Raw genomic sequence first — 19721 nt, forward strand, 5'->3', positions numbered from 1 at the left:
GCTCCTTTTATACGCTGTAAAGTATTGACTATATTTCTGAATTAATTTAACTGCTGTTGTTTTGGGGACTGGTAGTTTAGCTGCACCCTTACCTATTTCAGGGTCATAGTAGTACTAAAGCGCTTGTTTCTATTTATCTTTCCTGAACAAATGCACAGAAGTCTGCTTATATACTTTTAACTTAAACATCTAGTGATTCCTGGTTTCTTTGGGAGTGAGTTAAACTTGAGTCATTTAGAATCATCCTCTGACAGGTAGGACATAAAGCTAGCCCAGCCTCAGGTGGGCTGCTTCCCAGGGTACCAAGTGAGCTGTTTTGGGAGGAGCTTTTAGAGAGCTCGTGGGTTGGGGCAGGACTCAGGGGATTTGCAGGATGGTCAAACACTTTCTGGGAGAGCTTTGGTGGGGGTGGCAGAGAGTGCTCTGAAGGTTGCTGCGCTTCAGGAAGACACAGAGTGAAGGCGTTAAGGATCCCCCTGCAGGGACATTGCCCGTGGAGGGAAGTGGTTTCCAAGCAAGTATTATTCCTCTGATCTAGTTACTTGGAGAATCTTCTGTTTGAAAAGGTGAGCATTCAGATTCTTAGTCTGATAACATTTGCCTTTTATAGAATTTGTAAAGTCTCTTGGCCCCTTTATGGAAGGTTGCTTTAGGAAGGAACTGTATGGAAATCCACCCCATAGCATGGCCAATGTAGCCTCTAAAAACAAAAAAGGAAAGGAACTCATACTTCAACTAAAAAAAAAACAAAAGGTAAAATAAAAATATTCCCATTAAAAGGAAAAGTGAAAAGTTCTCTGAACCTAATTTAGCCATTACTTTAAAGCCAAGGTTTATAAATAAAGCAAGAATCTTGACCCAGTCACCTCACTGAGGAATTAGGACTCAGAGGAGTTGAAGTTAAAGCCCTAGAGCCTGAGCTTTTGGTGCCCCTGGAAGCTCAGCAGCAGCCCCAGCTGAGATGGGCCATCTTCTCTTCATGTTTAATCTTCCTGGATCTGGCAGCTCTGTGGAGAGGCAGCTGTGTTTCCCTGCTTATGTGTTAACACTTTCCTTTCTGCTTGGCTTTGGCCTAACTGGTGTTACCTACTGAAACTGAGAAAGCTGAGTTCCGACTCTTTGAACTTTGTAGTGCTTGTTATCTTTGTTATCTTCTTGGGTTCATATTCCCCACTGATCTTATTCCCAATGCTGTGCGGTAACTTTTCTGCTATTATGTTTTGTAATGCATGTCACTTTAGATTGAGGAGGGCTATATCAAAATCTGGTAACTGTAATGCTACTAAGAATGCAGTTATTGAGATTCTTAGTATTAATCCTCAGTGAACTGTAATCTGTAGTTTGAGTTAACAGAAGTAAAATACTCAATTTTTCCCAAAACAGTGCGGTAAGGAGACATCTCTGAAGTGTGTATTAACGTATGCTCCCTTCACCCCTTATGTACTAGTCATGCTGGCTGTCTTTGAAACATGGAACAGGATGACAGTAAGCTAGGAAGTGGTAAGAATCTCTTGGTTCAATGCCCACATGCCCTTTATTCTGCCCTATCATAGGATGACAGTCTTTTCTCTAAACTCAGTGAGACCACAGCTGGAGAAGCTGTTCTTGTCATTAAGTGGTATAATTGACTCAGCTTGGCTTTTTTGTGAATTATCTTTCTTTTTTTGAGGAAAAATGATAGAATCAAGAGCAGTCTCTCAAGGGCACCATAGTCAGAGTAGGTGATGGTAGCAGTATCATCTTTGTCAATAAGTTTGGGCAGGCTTTGAAGATGAATTTCTAGCCAGATGCAGGTGAATATAATTTGGTTGCTGGTGGAAGCATCCACTACATGTGTGTACTTTGGCATTTGAAATAAATCACCTGTTTTCTGTCTGTTTCTTTGATAATATTATGGGTAAGTATGCATTTACCTAAACTACAAGCCCCTCACAAGAGAGTTCATGTCTTTTTATCTCTCAGATGTGTCTGGTAGTATTTTCAATAGCACAAAACCAAATTGGGAGTAGAGGTCCTGTATTGTAAGTGTTGCACTCTTGCAAGGATGGCACACTGCTGGCCTGTTTTAAACTCCTACACCATACCTTGTGCTGAGCCTTTTGTAAAGAGTTTTCTGGAAGGAGCTCTGCAGTTTTTAACATAAGTATTTATGGAACTTTATTTGAATTTGGGACTTCCTCCTCAGAACTAGCCTTTAGCAGGAAAGCGCATTGGTCTGAAAGTGGAGCCTGTCAAAGAATAAAAAGAGTATTTGAAAAGCTCAGTCTTATATGAACATTGGACAACAAGGTTAAAGTCCTTCACAATTTCTCCTGCATTTTCTTTCCTGGAAATATCTGTATTGATCCAATAATTTTAACACTCCCACCAGGTAGAACTTCATTTTAGGTTTGCTTCTTGACAGTCGCACAACTAGAAAGCAAGTATTTCCAGGCATTTTTCCTTTTTCTTTGTGTCTAGCTTCCTTTTTAGTTCGCCTCCATCTTACACATTAACTCAACAAATAATATAGCTGACAGGGCTGGAAAACGTTCTGGAATATTTTGTCATGTTGCTGGTTTTCTCATGGTCTCTTAGAGCTAATCTTTGCTTCTTTGCTTTCAGCACTACACAAAAAAATTAAGTGCCTATTTTCATGTGAAGGAATGTATGACGCATTATCCAGGGGACCATTGCAACCATCAAACTTAATAAATGACGTTTTCAAATCATACATTCTTAAAGTACAAACAACAAAACAAACTACAACCTGCAAAGCATTCTGAAACTGCATGCTGTTTGCTGCCATTTCCAATTTCATTTTCTCAGATGTCTATTTTATTACAGATTGTATTTGGGTTTGGGGAATTGTTATTTAATCAGGAATAACAGCAAGCTAAACAAGTGTGTTGTAGATTCTAGAAATTAAATGAGGAAGATTTCACTTCCCAGAAACTGCTTAGCCCTTCAGTGTGATATTGATGAAAGCAGTTATTGTAGTTCACTTTTGTGTTTGTTGCAACATGCACCGTTGTGTTTACTATCTGATATCAGAAAGAACTTGCTTAAGCAACTTCAGAAAATCAAGAAACTGCAGATGTAGTATAACTGCCTGAAGTGAGAAACAGTCACTCTGCTGGGAAAAAAAGTGCCACTAATGCATAAATTAATTTAGAATTTTATTTTTGTCCTATAATAACATTCATTAAGGTCTTGGTTTTCCATTGAGGTAGCCTGTGTACAAAGGCATATGAAAATAATGTATATATTCACACAAAAAATAATAGTAATAAAGTGGAAATTTAACATGTTAATCATTCCAAGTTTTCCTGCTTTTATAGACATCATCATGAAGGTGGGACAAGGGAAGTCTCAAGGAGGAAAAGCACAAAAATTTTAGAATACTGCTTTTTAGGCTGCTGGTTTTAACTAATTTTTGAGACTGCATTCTCTTTTTTCTCATGTGCTGTCTGTGTGCTACAAGTAGAATATTTGTTTTTCTTCGCAGTATAAATATATCTACTTACTGTGAACCTGAATCCTGAATATTTTACCTAAAAGCTCTTCACAAATGTAGAAGAAAGAAAACTGAACCATAATAATAAAATGGAACAGTTACATAGGTGTTTCAAGGAAACAATAAACACAGGGATAGTTGCAACAAATTACTCCTATAATGAGATTTTTCTAGCAGTTTCAACAGATTAAAGAACTGGCCATTATAGTGTTCTGTAATGCTTTCAATAAATGATTGCCTTGCAGTAGTGTTTATGAATAATTACAAGGGTTTAATATGGAAAACTAGAAAGGTTTAATGAAAAATGAAGTAGCAAATATAATTTTAATTGGAATAAACCCCCTTAATTCAGGAGTTTAAGTGTATGTATATCTTTAAATTGCAGAATATATGGAAACAGGAAATGCAAGTATTTCAGAGGAACGCCCACTGGAATGCGCAGAACATCAGTCTTGCATTTTGTCCCCAGAAGTTCCTCCGTCTCCAAAGGCTAAAAGTAAATACATATACTCTGTGAACCAGAAGCTATACTGAACTTCTCTTTAATATTAAAAGTATATTGCTAACACATTTATGCGAATATACAAAATGAAAAAGAGAGCTTAAGAATGTTATTGATATTGAGAAGCTTTATTCCACCCTGAATTACTTATCTTGACTACATACACTGTAATCCATGTCATACAGGAAAGCAAAGAACTATATTCTCAGAAATGACAAATCATTGATGAATTACAATGTGTTACACTACTTGATCTTAAATCTTTTTAATTTATCTGACCTTACACATTTCATAATCAAGTAAAACCAAAGGATACTAGATTTGTTGAAATACTCTGCAGGCATCATTCACATTCAGGTTAAAGAGTAAATCTATCTTTCCCAGTGAGTACCTCTTCCAATTGTGTTACATTTGGATGCCTCTTTCAAAATTCGTGTGTATGCTGCTGTTTCCATTCTTCTTCTAACATATCTTGCATATACCATGACCATCACTATTGTGTGCACATGCTTTCATCTTCCATTTTGGTTCACCCTTTACACACCACAGCCACTTAAATAGGGCATTTCCTCTGTGATGTCATCCTCCTCTTCCATGAAAATCATCAACCTGACTTCTGCCTTCTCTAATCATCCAAAGTAAATGTAATTGACTACTGGCAAATAAGTAATCTTTTTTTTTTTTTTTTTTTTTTTTAAAACGTGTGTTGTTTTGGTCATGGTTGGGGAGGGGTGTGATTTTTGAACTTTACAGGAAGAGTGTTTATTCATGAGAAAACTAAGCTTACTGCTGCATACCAGGTTATGATCTTCATGGTGACAGCAAACAAATGCTCCAGTTCCAGTCATGTTTCCCATTGGGGTTCTTAACTGACAGATGATGTATGAAGATAAATAGTTCCTTTGAGATTAGTAGAATCATGAAGTTAACTAACCTGTGCAGCACAAATGCCTGTCCTGAAATTAAGTAGTAAATATTTTTTAAAATGCATTTTTCTTCTTAATGGTAGGGTCATGATGTTACACTCCTTGTTTCCACTTTAAAGGGATCAATAGTGTAAAACATGCTGTCTGGTTTTGTCTACTGTGTAATCTGATTCTAAAGGAAAGAAATTGTAGTTGATTGTGCTGCCCTTCCATCTGTTTTCCATTCTCTGACAATCTCATTTCAAATAATTTAAACTGAATTTGGAAGAGGGATAGCAGTATCAATTACCTTTCTGTGGCTTTTGTGAAAATAGGTAGCTAGATAGATGAGAGACCTTAATTAGCACCTACATTGAAAGAAATAAGAAAAAATTATCTTTTATGTATTTGTTCTGGTAGCAATGAGCCAGCCAGTTAGCATACACTTACAAGTCTGTCAGCATCCTTGCACCCTTGCAGTTGCAGTTTTGTCACATAGAATTCATTCTTGCCCGGTAAGAAATATTGCAGGCTGGATGTGGGAGAATGTGGGATTGGGGGTGCAAATATAATTCTGTAGGAAAAAGTAGTCCTATTCCTTTTTAGGGCACTGTATCATGATTTTAGACTAGTTCTTGATATTTAGGTATTTTACTTACAATTTTTAAATTCTTATATTAACCTGGAATAATTTTAATTTTCTAATTAAAAACACACCCAAACTGATTAGATTTCTGTTTCGTGTAAAAGTTTTGTGCAGAGTTACCATTGGTAAGAGTAACAAGTTTTGAATGCAAAATTTCTGTTACTTGGATATTAAAAGGCAATGAGATGTTTTTAATTATTAGCTTCTGTTCTTGGATCTGAAAGTTTCAGTCATAACTGGCTATAGTTGTAACTTTAAAAAATATTATGGAATATTTATGTTTACTCAGCATAAAAGCAGTGACTATGAAGAAAAATTAACACAAAACCAGCTCTAGACCACGCTGACATAATCTTATCCGGGGCTTCTTTAGTTACGTTAATGCACCTGTGTGTTGTATGTATACTGAGCTTAATATGCTCACTCTGTTTTTTCCTTTTCAGCATTTTATTCCTGAAGATGGAGTAAAATGGAATTTTTTCTGTATTTTATCAAGTCTAAGGACTATAGTTTCCAAGCATATGACTCTTGTATACCTAGTAAAGAGAAGGGATTTCTTATTTGCCCCTGGAAAAGCTTGGCTTTCACTCACATTTTCATTGCTATTACTGAAGGTAGCTGTATAACACACTTGTAGTAGATTATCAGAACCTCATGCAGTTGTTCATAACAAGTAGCTTTTTACTTTGAGAGGGTCTTGCTGCTGCCAGTGGGCTATTTGCCGAAAATACTCAAGGTGATTCTAATACTTATTACTACCAGTATTTCTAATAGTGACCCTCAATTAGTATAGACATATATAAAGCCCATTGTCTTACTATTCTGTTAGATTTCTGAACTATAGATATCTGTTAAATTAAGGAGGAAACATGAAACACAATGCAGAATGCACTAAACATGGTTTTCTGATAGACTGCTGTAGGGAGGCATGCACGTGGGTTTTGCCCAGTATAACCTTCCACCATTCCCCTTAATCCTGGGAAAGTGAACAAGAATTTCTTATAAAACACAGCTACCTTAATGGGAAAGATGTGCATTCTCAGAAACTCAGTTCCAAACTACTTACAGTTTATGGAATCTGTATTGTAGTGTATTAACTGATCACAGTAGCCAGAGTGAACCTGATGCAGAGTACTGCAGAGTGGCACTGATTTTGTATGTTTGTAGAAACTTTCCTTTCCTGGATTAATTTTATATCCTTGGATAATTGCTATTTCTAGCTAATTATGAGGATTAGAAGACAGAGAAAGGGTAAGTATATACTGGAATTCATCCTAATTAAATGCCAGGTACAGGGGACTGAAGAAGCATGTAGATTACCTCCAGTGATTCCCATTCTCGAATGAGATTCTATTATTTTTGAGGTGAGAATTGTGCATGAAGGTCACTGTTTCGATTCTAAAGCATGGAATATAACAAATACTTAATACAATTTAAAGAATGTGCATTTCCTTTTTAGGCATAAATTACCCCTGGTATTCTAAGTATTGACTAATGGTGTGTCTGTTTTTAAAGGTGAAGCTGTGACTGGAGAATTATCAAAGCTCTTAGATGAAATCAAATTATGCCAAGAAAAGGAATACTCTTTTGAAGATCTGTCTCATACAATATCAGACCATTATCTGGACAATTTTAGTAAAGTATCAGAGGAAGAACTTATGACCAGTGGAAGCCAAACCAAGCTTAATGTAGTAAGTAAGATGGGATACAAAGACTATATATATTCAGTTATATCTCCTTTATTTATGGAACATTCAAGAAAGAAATAGTACAAGAGTGAGACTAGTACAAGTCTAACATTAAATTAGAAAAAAGTAATTTACCATATGGTCCTTGCAGATTTAGGATGTAATGTTTCCCTTACTTTGCAAAGATATTGCTTACCACACCTCAAAATGTTTTTTCATGGCACCACTAATATGACTGAAAGTTCAGGTTAGTTATTGAGTGTGGGCAGTGCAAGGAAGGGTTTTTTGAGAAATCAGTTGAAATCAGTGTGCTCAGTACTATACCAAAGACTAAATACTTGCAGAATCTCATCAGAAGTGCCCCTCAAAAGAAGCAGCTAAGCATCTTCAGTTATGGTCCTTATACATTTTATGGCTATATAGCTTTCCCAAGCCTACTGGTATTAAAGACCGAGTCTCTAATACTGAAAATTGTTGTGGTTGTGATAGTTCAGTGATTTCCAACTACAGTTGAAAATATTACTTCATTACCATTAATCCTGTGAATAAAGTGCTCTAAGATTCATTTTTTCTTTACAGTATAACAAGGCTTTTTTTCTTCTTTTTTTATTTAAAAAAAAAAATAAAATTGAATTATCTTCTTCAGTAAGTAAATTAAATGGGATTGCCCAGGGAATAAAGCACAGTACAGAGGGAAAATGCTAAGTGCTAAATTTCAATTAATGCTCATAAATTAAGAAAAAATATGCTTTACTATGTGAGGAGAAAGCATGGCGAGTTAAGGATTTTTATGTTCTAGAGGATTTATTACAATAAATATAGACAGAACAAGATTTACAAAGATTGTTAGCTGCCCTGAAATGCAGTAGATACTTCTGTAAAGTCCTTCTAGCTGTTTGAATGATTAGATATATAACCCATATTGAAGTCACCCTGAACAAGCTGGTGCTGATCCCATTTAAGCATTTTTTGAGCATCTTTCTTGTGTCTGTCTGTATTTAGGTGCTAACTGCTATTTAAATCTGCTCAGCTGCTGTTCTGCAGAAAATGCAATCCATATAATTCTGTCTACTCATACTGAATTTTTTATAGACTGAAACAAAATACAATGTGAATGGGAAATATTCAGACACTATATCTGTAATTTATGTGCAGCAGGCAGATACAAAGATAAATTAGGCAATAAACCGTTTGAGATTTCACCTATTCATATACTGAATATGAAAATAGGTGTGAAAACAAAGCTTCAAAAATTAGGACTGTTTAAAGCATGTTGTTGGTAGAGTAAACCCAACTATACAGGCCTATATGGAGAAAATTCTTTGCTGTGATGTAGGATTTTCCTGTTTGATCTAAAACATCCATATAATTTTAAAAAGTATTTTAAGGTCACTCAGTTTGTTCAGTTGCTACCTGGCTGCCTTGCATCAAAAAGAGAAGTCACTCTCATTTTCAACATACCTTCTTTTGGTTTTGGGGAAGTGCTGCCTTCTCTTGATGTACCGACGCCCTGTATAGGGATGCGTTATTTGAAAACCCATACGTGCTGTAAGGAGCTATCAAAGAGTAATCGGTAGAAGCACTAAAATGAAGAGATATGTTTAGCTCTGAAAATGGTTACAAAGGTGAATGCTGCCAAACTGCTCTGGGGGTAGGATCAGCAAGCGTGGTGGTGGAAGTGTAGACAGGAGGGTGATGATTGAAGAAACTTAAATGAATATTTATGTATAAAAACATGAAGATACAGAGAGAAAGAGAGAAGTGGAGACATGTATAGATATGGAAAGTCAGAAATAGATTCCTTGGATGTGTATTAAAGAAGAGAGAGATTCTTACAGTTTCTTTTGACTTTAGTTTTCTCCTTCCTGGGAAGCTTCCATAAAAATCTCAGTAGGGTAAGTGGGATCTTCCCTACTGACTGCATTCATTCAGTTCACATTCATTGCTGCTACACATGCCATGACTGTATGGGGGCAGGGGCAACACAGGAGTGTGGTAGCACTGGAGCAGTGACTTTTACTGCCTGCAGAACAAAGTGAAGCATTTCCCTGTTACCAGCTCCAGCACAGGGCTGATAACTGCACCTGCAGTGGCTCTACAAGCAAGAAGTTACTTCAAGTTCAAATCAGCAGCTTTCCCCTAACTTTCATTGCTGACTGTGCCAGCATCAGCTCTGAGAAGGTGTAGAAGTTGGGTCACTGGTGGAAAAGTGTCAGATGATGCCATTTCCTGGACAAATGTTCGTTCCAGAGAATGATGACTGGTACAGGATTTTCAGCTTTTCCTGTAGTTGATCTGCACAGGTTCCAAAATCTAAGTCATGACACTTCATAACTGTTATGGAGATTCTGCAAAGGAACTGGCTGCTAGGAGACATTTTTTGCTGTTGTTCAGAGAAATAGGAGGCCAAGTTTGAGGAACTTCCTTTTGGAATAATAGCTTGTGGCTCAAAACCTCAGTAAGATGGAGCAAGGAGCATCAGGAGCCACCCCCTGAGGGTAGCATGGGCATATGAAAAAGAATGCATAAGGAAACTGTGTGTGGTTTAAAGAATTTTTTTAATAGACGGCTCTTTTGAAGAGGGTCAAATCAGCTCTGGTACTGCTCTGGCTAAGTAAGGTTTAGATTGATTCAGGACTGCAAAAAGGAATCATAGAATCATTTTAGGATCCACAGCCTGGAGTTCTTGCCTGAATTGAAGTGCTAACCTGCTTCATTTGAAAGAGCAGGGCTCACTGTTTTTGCTTAGTGTAAGGGTAGTGGAGATGCCTACCTCTTAATGCATTGACAGTAAAATGTTTCATCTAGAAAGTGAAAGAGTGGTATTCAGTTCACTCTACGGCATGAGGGTGGGTTTTAACATCGCTTACATAGTCTCCCAAATAAAAGGACAGAGCATCAGCCTGTTGATCCCCTCCACTATTATTTTTGGAATTTACAACCATTGGAAAAATACCAGTGCAATCTTGAGAGCAGGACTTGGGACTTCCTATTCACTAGCAAATTCTGCTCCTTTTCTGGCCTCCGATGTATTTTGCTGTTTATTGATCAGTAATACAGCACCTTTAAAGTACTACATTTTCTTTTGAAGAAGTTACGGGTTGGAACTCTCTTAGCTCAAGGACAGAATTGAGTCCATTCTTCCATTTCCTGAGTTATTGGAAAATTAGTCATCCAGCCATACAGCAAGTCATTCTGGTAGTTTGCACTAAGGGACTTCCTTCTGTTCATCCAAGTTGGCATTAAAAGCACTAATACATATTATTACTTAGTATGCTTCTGTGGACGAGGTGTGTGACGTGTGACATAAGGCATTAAAAAACTCCAGAGCCTTATATTGTTACAGTATTTTATAGTCAAATAGGAAGCAGATTTGCACAACTGTGAGGCTAGGTGAAACTCGGAAAAAAAAGCTTTCTGGATGAAAATTTTGGGTTCAGTCACCTTAACTCCAAATTACTAGTCAGCACAGCATTGACTTTTAAACCTCCTCAGGACATGGAAGAGCTGGGTAGGAAAATTAAAAGGCAGGATCTTGAGGACTGGAAGGCATAAACGTCTGGGAGGGGAGGATACAAAGAAACAATAAGTAAAAGACTAGCACGGTGTAGATGTGAATAGGAACAGATCGGGAGGTGAGTGAGAATGTCCCCAGAGGACACTTCTGTTCCTTAAGCTGAGGGGGAAAAAACTGGGGGTTCTGGAGAAGCAGACTGTTAGCTCTGTGAATGAAGGGAACAAATAAGAGGGGGTGAAACCTGAATGCTTGTTTGCTGAATAGCATGAAGTCAAATTAGAATAAGTTAACGTGATCTTTTATTGGAAGAGTACATTATAAAGAATAAACTACAGAAAGTCAAGGTGAAGCTTCACTGGAAACTTTATAATTTCAGTGCTTGATTTTACAACTCTGGGTGTGTTTCAATGTACTTCTTGATGTGCTGTCGTGAAAATATTAATTCTATGTTTCCTAGTCTGTCATCACCAGTCATTGAAACATGTATAATATGACATATCAGACAACAGCCCCCTCTTCATTTTCTCCACAAAATTAGGGGCCAAATTGAACATAATTTTGCAGCTGGAAATATGGTTTGTTATGCTGCTTCAGAGAGAGCATGGGATCATTTTAGTTAGAATTGTCCATTTTTCTCAAAGGCTTGTGCACTGGCTAGGATTGATGGGGGGGGGTGGGGGGGTGGTTCATAGACTTTTATTCCCAGTTGCTATCTGCCTTTTTTTTCCCCATTTTGGTCACTGGGACTTAAACATGCTTTTCAGCTCCCTTGTGTATGCAAAAACATGGAAAGCCCTGAGAGCTGCTGCACAGCTGTGCTGGGAAAGTGTTACACTTGTGTACTGTTCAGTGCTGCCATAATTATAGTTTTATTGTGTTTGCTAAATATAAAACTTTGACTCCAATTAACTAGGATTTGATTGTTCAGCAAGCTGGAAAAGGAGCTGTGCTTCAAAACATGTTCCAGAAAACATGAGGTAGGAAAAAAAAAATGTAGGGAAATCTTTGATTGTATAGCAGTTTAGTTAACTTGGGTGTTTCCTTTAAAAAAAAAATTAAACTGTCTTAAGTCTGATTGCTGGCAAAATCAGCTTTTGACAATAATTCATCGTAGTTTCAGTTAAAAAAGAAAAAGGACTAATTTAAAAAATATTTATTTTCCAATAGATGGCAGTCTGGCTCAGTAATTTCAAGGCAAAAGTAGCCATCTTATGTAAGAGTTTTTCAACTTTTTTATTGCTACATTAATAGCATGTATTTTTAGCATGGTTGATAGTACAAACTGCTTAAAAGCAAACACCTGTAATACTTATAAGAGAGAAATTCATACTGTACATCATAACATACATTTAAATTTCAATCTAAAATATCAGGGCTAAATTTAGAGGTATTATAACACAGATGTTACATGTGAAGTGTGTATTCAAACTATCTTGTGTGAATTCAAGAGCAAGTAAGAAAATTTAAATAGGTATAACTTGCAAAGCAGAGATCCAGAAAAATGAAGTGTGTCAAGAAAATGAGCAGAAAACTGTCAACGTGTATATTGTGAGGAATCTTCCTAAGCTCCTGGAAGTAAATCTCTGTAATTTAGATTCGTCTGTCCTTGGAGTACTAACATCATTACCGGTTTCTTGTCTGTTTGAGGTTCCTGTGTATGTATTCATGTGAGGACAAATTATTCTAAATGTAATACTAAAACCAAAAATATGCTGTATTTATTGCAATCTATTTGCTCTATTTGTTTCTTACATAAAAAAAAAAAAAGAGAGAGAGAGAAAAGAGAAGTATGAGCTTTTTGTTCATGTAAGAAAGAAATTCCTGGGGATACCAGAGAATATGTTACTTTTATTTGCTTTGGACGGCCTATGATTGCAAAACAAAAAATAGGGTGTTCAGAACTTCTATACCTCTATATGTGTCTGTATGAGCATATATATATTTGCAAGACATACATATTGGATACAGTACATCTTAATCTTTTCCTTTCATAAAAATGATATTTATTTTAATGATTATTTTCATTAACATTTACTCTTAAAAGAGGTTCATCTTATTCTATGTTCAAAAGTTTATTCCAGTCCTTACTTAAGAATGGCTTTAGAAGGTGTTGTTTTCGCAGTAATACAGTTTTCTCTGCATTTTTTGAGGTCATGAGAATTTTTGAACTAAACCCGATTTTTAGATAAGAAAAACCTACCATATACACTTAATAAAACTGAAGCTTTAAATTGAAGTATTTTCTTCAGATCAGTCCCTTTAATCTTGTATAGTAGGTGGTTCCTTGCAATATTTGCTTTTACATTGATGCTATTGTGTTTGGAAGCATAATACTAAATTAAATTATCAATTTGCAAGTGCAAATGCAGTATCTTGCTGTCTTTGGATATGTGACATAACTTTAGAGTAAAGGCATAGCTTCTGAAAGTGTTTTGGTGCTCTTAACAGCAGAGTATATGTTAAAGGATTTTACTTAATTACTGGTAATACTTACTGAGAAACTTAAGTTATAAAGTGCCCATATTTTTTTGCTTACAGAATAAAACTGAAGATAGTAAAAACATGTAGGATTATAGTGACTGTGCTACACAACAATTTTACAGGAGTGGCAGCAGTTCATCTGATTAAATTTAATGTGGTTATATAATAGATAATAAAGGCTGGCAGCAGTAATTTAAATTTATACAAATAGAAAGGTTCTGTGTAGTCTCAGGAAAATGATTTGGATTTCATCACAGGCACATAAATGTCAATTTCTGCTTACTTCTGTCATCCAGAAAGGGAAGTTCATATTTACGCACATTGAGAGTTGGAAAAAAAAGTACACTTAACAACATCTTATATTAACACTGTTGAAAACAGTGATGGTACATATTCAAAGAAAAGATGCACTTTTTACTCTCTTATGTCAGAGTACCAAGAAGATTAGGGTATATAAGGGCAATAAAACTATGATCATATTTAGATTATATCTGAGGGGAAATTTGAAAGTATAGAATTGTGGTTTGTTATTTTTTTTCTGGAAGAAGATGGCTCAGAATGAATATATTATAGGGGAATAAAATTTATGGATGATCATTTAGAAATCAGTTATCCTGACTAATTTTTTTTTTTTCCTTAGGCAAACACCTATTTTTTATTAAAACAACACATATTAAAATATTTTTTAATTATTATTTTGCAAAGTAATAATCAGTCAGATTTGTTGAAGAATGTTCCATTTACCGTGACATTTAAATAAATAGTGGCTGGGCTGAAATATTGCAGTGGCCAAGAGCAACCAAATGTGCTGGATTAAAATGTTTGCAACATGGATCGAACGTAGTAGCCTTTAACAATTATCACACTCTTGCATAGAGGCATTACTGATAGCATAAGAGAAAATTCCACGACAATGATGATTAGCGAGCCAGAAGTATATACAATGGCTGACTAATGAGGATACATTAAAAACACATTCAAGAGCAATTTTAGTTACTTATTCATTACAGAACAGTAAGACAATCAGGACCGATTGTTTGGGACTCCATGGAGAGAAGCAGATAAATTTGTAGTTATTTAATACATTAACATTTATTGAATTCCATACTACATCTTTGCTGTGTTTTGTAGGTATTTTATGATGTATTAAAAAAAATGGAAGAGAATTGTATTCAGAGTCAATGGTTGGAATATTGTTGGTTTACTTATCTATCACTTACAAAGAGGGAATTAATTTATGTATAGCCAAATTTTGACATGGCAAGAATTTTTTACGAAGTTCTTCTTTAACTGTTACACATAATTCAGTTATGAATCTTATTTTGCAAGCATGTACTTACTCTTATTTCTGTGGCAAGTAAAACTATGAGCGCTGCCTCTCCCATGATATGTAAACTTTACTATTTAAGACTCCCTTGTTGTAAAGGACCACCCACTCTCTGAAGGTAAGATTATATAACTTTAAAATTGTTTTTAAAAGCTACTGCCCAACTAAAAACCATCTGCTAGTTCCAGTTTGAAATGTACACAGTGGTATTTCCCTCTGAGAAGAACTGTTGCTGTTATTTCTTTCATTGGACGTTTGTAATGTGACATCCAGTACGAAGCTGTCTTGGTTTTTATTTTTATTATTTTACAAAGATAGAGTTAATTTTCTTCCATTTGGTCAATATAGGATGATACACTCACTATAAGCTACTTTACAAAATGATTTCTAAGTTTTATTTAAACATGAGCTGTTTATTACAAAGAAGCAGAGGGAAACATACCAACTTCATATATTTTTTTTTGTCCCTTTTGTTAGGTTTTAGTTATTAAAATAGGTTATTTTTTGTATCTGTAGGTTATGCTATTCTTCAGTGCAGTATTGTAAAGATTTCAGTGCTAGAGGGATCCTAACAGCAGCCATGTGGAACTCAAAATGATTTACCTGGTGGCATGCTTCACAGCCAACTAAATTAGCCTGCAGCTCCCTGCTGCTGTGATTCCTGATAGAAGTATTGCTAGACAATCCTCCAGTGTGCTGCACAGACCTACCCTGTGAGATAGTCAGCAGTTACTTAAGAATATAAAATCCCAAAACATGACAACACTTAGTGCGATTTAAACTAGATGGAGTAAAGTATAACTGGAGGAAGGCGTTGGCCAAGCCACCAGTTAATCTAAGCTGCATTAAAAAGTACCTACTGCTTTTCCACTAGAATGATTTTGTGGAATATTTAACAGTCTGTGCAATTATGTATGTGTGTGGCAAATTCCTTTGCTATCAGATATGTGCAGGAAAATAGTTTACAGACAAATGAATCTCTCTGAATTTTAGTATGTGCTTAGCTTGCACTGGAGAATCCTAAATGTATCTAATCTTTTTGCTCTGATCTGTTACATTGCTTACCACGGTGACCTTCTATTACTATGTTTTGCAGAACACATGCTGTATGGTAGGTCTTTTATTTGCTGAGTATATACTTTCATTTATTCTTATATAGTAAAATCTGACAGAGTAGAAAATAACAAATATTTTTTTTGTCCACCCTCCGTAATTTGCAATATTTCTGGCTTGTTCTTTCTTAAAGCTATCTTTTGCCTGACTAAGTAATCCTAGCATTTCAGTTCATTTTGTATGTAAATCTTGCCATGCTGCCAAGCACTTCACATGCCCTGCTGTGGACTCTTTCATCTTAGGTAAATCTCTTTTATATAATGAACTCAGATAAGAGTGTAGCATTTTTTCATATAAGGTAATTATAACATAAGCTTTTAAGATCAAAGAGCTTGTTTGTCTTTATGGCTTTCAAGCTGTATATAAATTCAGGGTGCTGTGGAAATGATTAGTAATATTTATCTACTCAAGAGTCCTATTGGACAGCTGTGTTCCTTTAAATTGCCTACAGAAGACTTTTGCATTTTTGCCACAAGGACCATTTTAGCTCAGAGACTGTCATATGTTGTACTGAACACATACGTAATTTGAACACTAACCTCTGTTTCATTATACTTAGATGAATACCAGAGAAAACTACAAATCTCAACAGGATTAGCCAGGATCAGATGACTCTATCAGAACTGATCTTGAGATCATCTTCCCAATATGAAGTATATTTACTTTAATTAAATATCTTTTTTTGTGTGTTATTCAGTGCTTTAGAGAACTTCATTTTTACCCCTATTTATGCCATTATTTTTTAACATCCCTGAGCTGCCTGTGCCATTGCAGACACTGTTGCCAGGCTTGCATAGCAGAACATTTGTCCATTCCATTTCTTCCATATGCTCTGTGCCCTCCATCCTGTGAGTGTAGTACTGTAACTCAATGCCATTTTTGAGCTACAGTATTCAACTTCATGTAGGATCAAGAGAATTTCAGTCGCTTATGAAGAACAAGAAGATAATACCATGAGATTTCCACCCAGACTAGTGATTTTATAATAGTAACTCAAATCTCTTTGTCATTGTAATTTTTACAAAACCAAATAATCAGAAAGACTGATGACTTTTGCTATTACTAATGTATCAGTCACCAGAGATGTTTCTCTCAGGTTCTGACCTTCCCTAGAGGCCTGCCAAAAATCTGTCACTGACTCCTGCCCTACATTTCCGTCCGGTTTCTCCTCTCCTCAAACTTTTCGCCAGTGTTCTAGCCAGAATCAGAACACTGAAGATGTGTTCTCATCTCAGAAGAGAACAAAAACTTCTTTTTATCATGATCTTCCCTGGTTCTCTTAAAATTAATTTTCTCCCCATTTTATCAGAGTATCAGCAGTTGAGGTGCTGAAATTCCAAAGGTGGGAGCCAGCCGGCTTAATATTAAGTGTCTTGTATCACTGTGGATGTGCAAGGTACCTTTTGCATGGGGCTAACATAGGCTCACTCATGCCTTCAGGACCTCACTGTAGAGTCAACTTAATCAAGATTATAATGTCCCTCCAGTAGACTGGCAGTGTTAACATTAAGGATTGAAAAGTATTTGTGAAGCTTTACTAATCTGTTTGGTTTATTTTGTTTGAGCATGTAACAATATACAAGGCATAACGAATATAAAGGACTTTGCTAGCATTTAAGTATGATTTGATTTAATTTCTGCTCTTTTTAAAAATTAGTTTTGATAGTTTGTAAAAAGCCTAAGCTTGAATATGTGGGAGATTTATTTTTTGCAGTCATATATAGGTATTACCCTAGGGGAAATATAACTGAGTTAACAAGGAAAGAAGGAGCAAGAATGCTTTAAAATGTGCGCTTTTCTATCCTGCAATCTTAAACAAGGCATACATCATTCTAGAACTGTTTAGCATATTACAGAGGTAGGTATTGCAGCAAAATTTCTGGAACTGTATCACTGTTGTCAGCAGGTACTAATGCATGTTTGATTGTGTTTTTTAATGCATACTGACCTTAGACTAAATGAGTATTCTGCCTACACAAGAGGATACAAATAGTGGGGGGGGGGGGGAGAATCTTAAATATCTTTCGTATATTTTCGTATATGCCTGAAGTCAACACTGATTTCTTCTCTGCTCTCTTGATATAAGATAAAGTCATTAATCTTGGAACTAACAGTAAAGCTTGATGATTACCATCTGATAGGAAATGCATGAGGAGAGCAAGAAGCATATGGGTATGTCTCTCACTTGATTTCTGTAGTGAGAGGAAAGCTCAGTTTTATCCCTATGGTGTAAGCAGAAGATGGAACCTACTCATCCATCAGAGCTATGTGAACAGCTACAGGATCCAGTAAGGGGTGGAGAAAGTGTAAACATATGGTTTCACTATATTGTATTGTATGATTCTTTTGAAGTTGAGTAAATACCTACTCTTTTAGCAGCATCAGTCCCAGTTTCCCTTCGTCGCTTCTTCTTAGTAAGGAGTATACAAATAATGACGAATTCTGCTATATTTCACAGGGCAAAATGATAAGTTAATACAAAAGAATGCTTTCTTTAAAAATTCAGTAGCTGAGGATAGAACATTAGGCAACTTGTTTGGACTACTTGCTTAATTTAGTTTTTATTCTATCCTAATGGCAACAAGAACACTTATAATTGACATATAAAAAGAGTATTTTTGTCCTTAAGTCTTGAGGCAGTTGACCACTCATCACGTAGAGTTTCATAGAATCATAGAATAGAGTAGAATCATAGAAAAAATAGGGTTAGAAAGGACCTTAAGATCATCTAGTTCCAACCCCCCTGCCATGGGCAGAGACACCTTACGTTTCATTGCATTCTGTTGGCAGATTTTTTTCAGTCACTGTGAATAAGCTCAGCAAGTAAAAAAAGGAATAGCAGAAAATTATATTGGACTAGATTCTTATAACTCTATAAAATATTAAGATCACAAGTTAAGTCAGAGTTAAGGGGGAACTGCCTAATATTTGCTATGCATTAGAAATGTTTGCCCATGGAATTAATATAGGTCTTCAGTGTGCTGTAAATGCACCTGCTAACTTTTCTGCAGCTTCAATATATACTGAAACCCTTGTCTGATTTCAGTGGTATAAGTTTTTAAATTGGGATTAGAAGCAGAAACCAGGGTTACTTGATCATGCACATATTTTTTTTTTACACGTTTCTTTAATTTTCCAGAGAGATGTAAGAGTTGAATGACTTACACCTCTTTTAATAATCTGTTTTCTTTTTTCTTGGCATCTGTCCTTCCTAAATTTATTGTAAGTCTCGGTTTACTGCCATGAGGGAAAATCTCAGAAGAGGCTCTTCAATTTTATTTGCTTCAGCAGTTATTTAAGATTGAGCAGTTTCTATTAATACTACTGCTATTATTTCTGTTGATATTGATGCTCTGCCCAATATCTCTGGAATATGAACTGTTCACAGCCTGCAAAGAAGCAGCCTCAGCACTGCCTGTCAATCTTAGAGAAAATGTTAAAATGTAAAACATTTTATTCCTATGCTGGTCTTTCTTTCAGTTATTAATAGCTGATTCCTTATGGGTACTGGAGTATTTACTATCTCTCCAAAATGGCGTTTCCTTTAAGGAGTTTCAGTAATTTAAGAGCTCACATGTTTAGCCACAGATACTTCATAAGAAATACAGTGATACACAGGAGTCATATGTGAAAGCATGTTACTGACCAACTTAATTATTTTACAGGTATTCTAAGACACTATATGATGACTGGCTGAAGGAAGAGTTTAAGTATTGGCTCTTCATCTACTTAATAGTATATCTGAAAAACAACATAAAGGTGTGTTTGCGTTGCAGTAGATCTGTACATACTATGCACACAGCAAAAAGAACAGTGCAGATGAGCTGGCAGGGGAAGAGCAACCATTGTCCTAAATCTACTGGTAGTACTGGTTATTGAGATGACTGCAATGATATCACTGTTTTATGTAAAACAGGAGAAATCAGCAGCTTGCATATGAGCTTCACACTGGCACATTTTCCTACAAGACAGCAAAACCTTTGCCTTCCTAATGAAGATGATTTTGAGTTCTACTTCCGCCTGCCATGTAAATCAGCCTGCATTAA

General features: G+C 35.9%; 1 protein-coding gene across 5 annotated transcripts in view; it reads left to right on the top strand.

The window, feature by feature from the left end:
• The window catches only part of LOC133281118 (ankyrin repeat and sterile alpha motif domain-containing protein 1B-like), a 305927-nt gene that overhangs the window by 73906 nt on the left and 212300 nt on the right, over positions 1-19721 (top strand). For 4 of the 5 annotated variants that reach the window (XR_009747384.1, XM_061476329.1, XM_061476330.1 and 1 more), the window contains exons 7-8: positions 3882-3992; positions 7065-7240. Coding sequence is in view for 4 of the 5 variants with exons in the window: in XM_061476329.1 (XP_061332313.1) it covers positions 3882-3992; positions 7065-7240 (287 nt within the window). In the remaining variant the exon portion in view is untranslated. The remainder of the gene's footprint in view (positions 1-3881; positions 3993-7064; positions 7241-19721) is intronic. The other variant, XM_061476333.1, reaches the window with a different exon arrangement.

Source organism: Pezoporus flaviventris, unplaced genomic scaffold (genome assembly GCF_033815535.1).
Source record: "Pezoporus flaviventris isolate CSIRO_AGI_PZ_B2104156 unplaced genomic scaffold, CSIRO_AGI_Pfla_v1 ptg000096l, whole genome shotgun sequence".
NCBI lineage: Eukaryota > Metazoa > Chordata > Aves > Psittaciformes > Psittacidae > Pezoporus > Pezoporus flaviventris.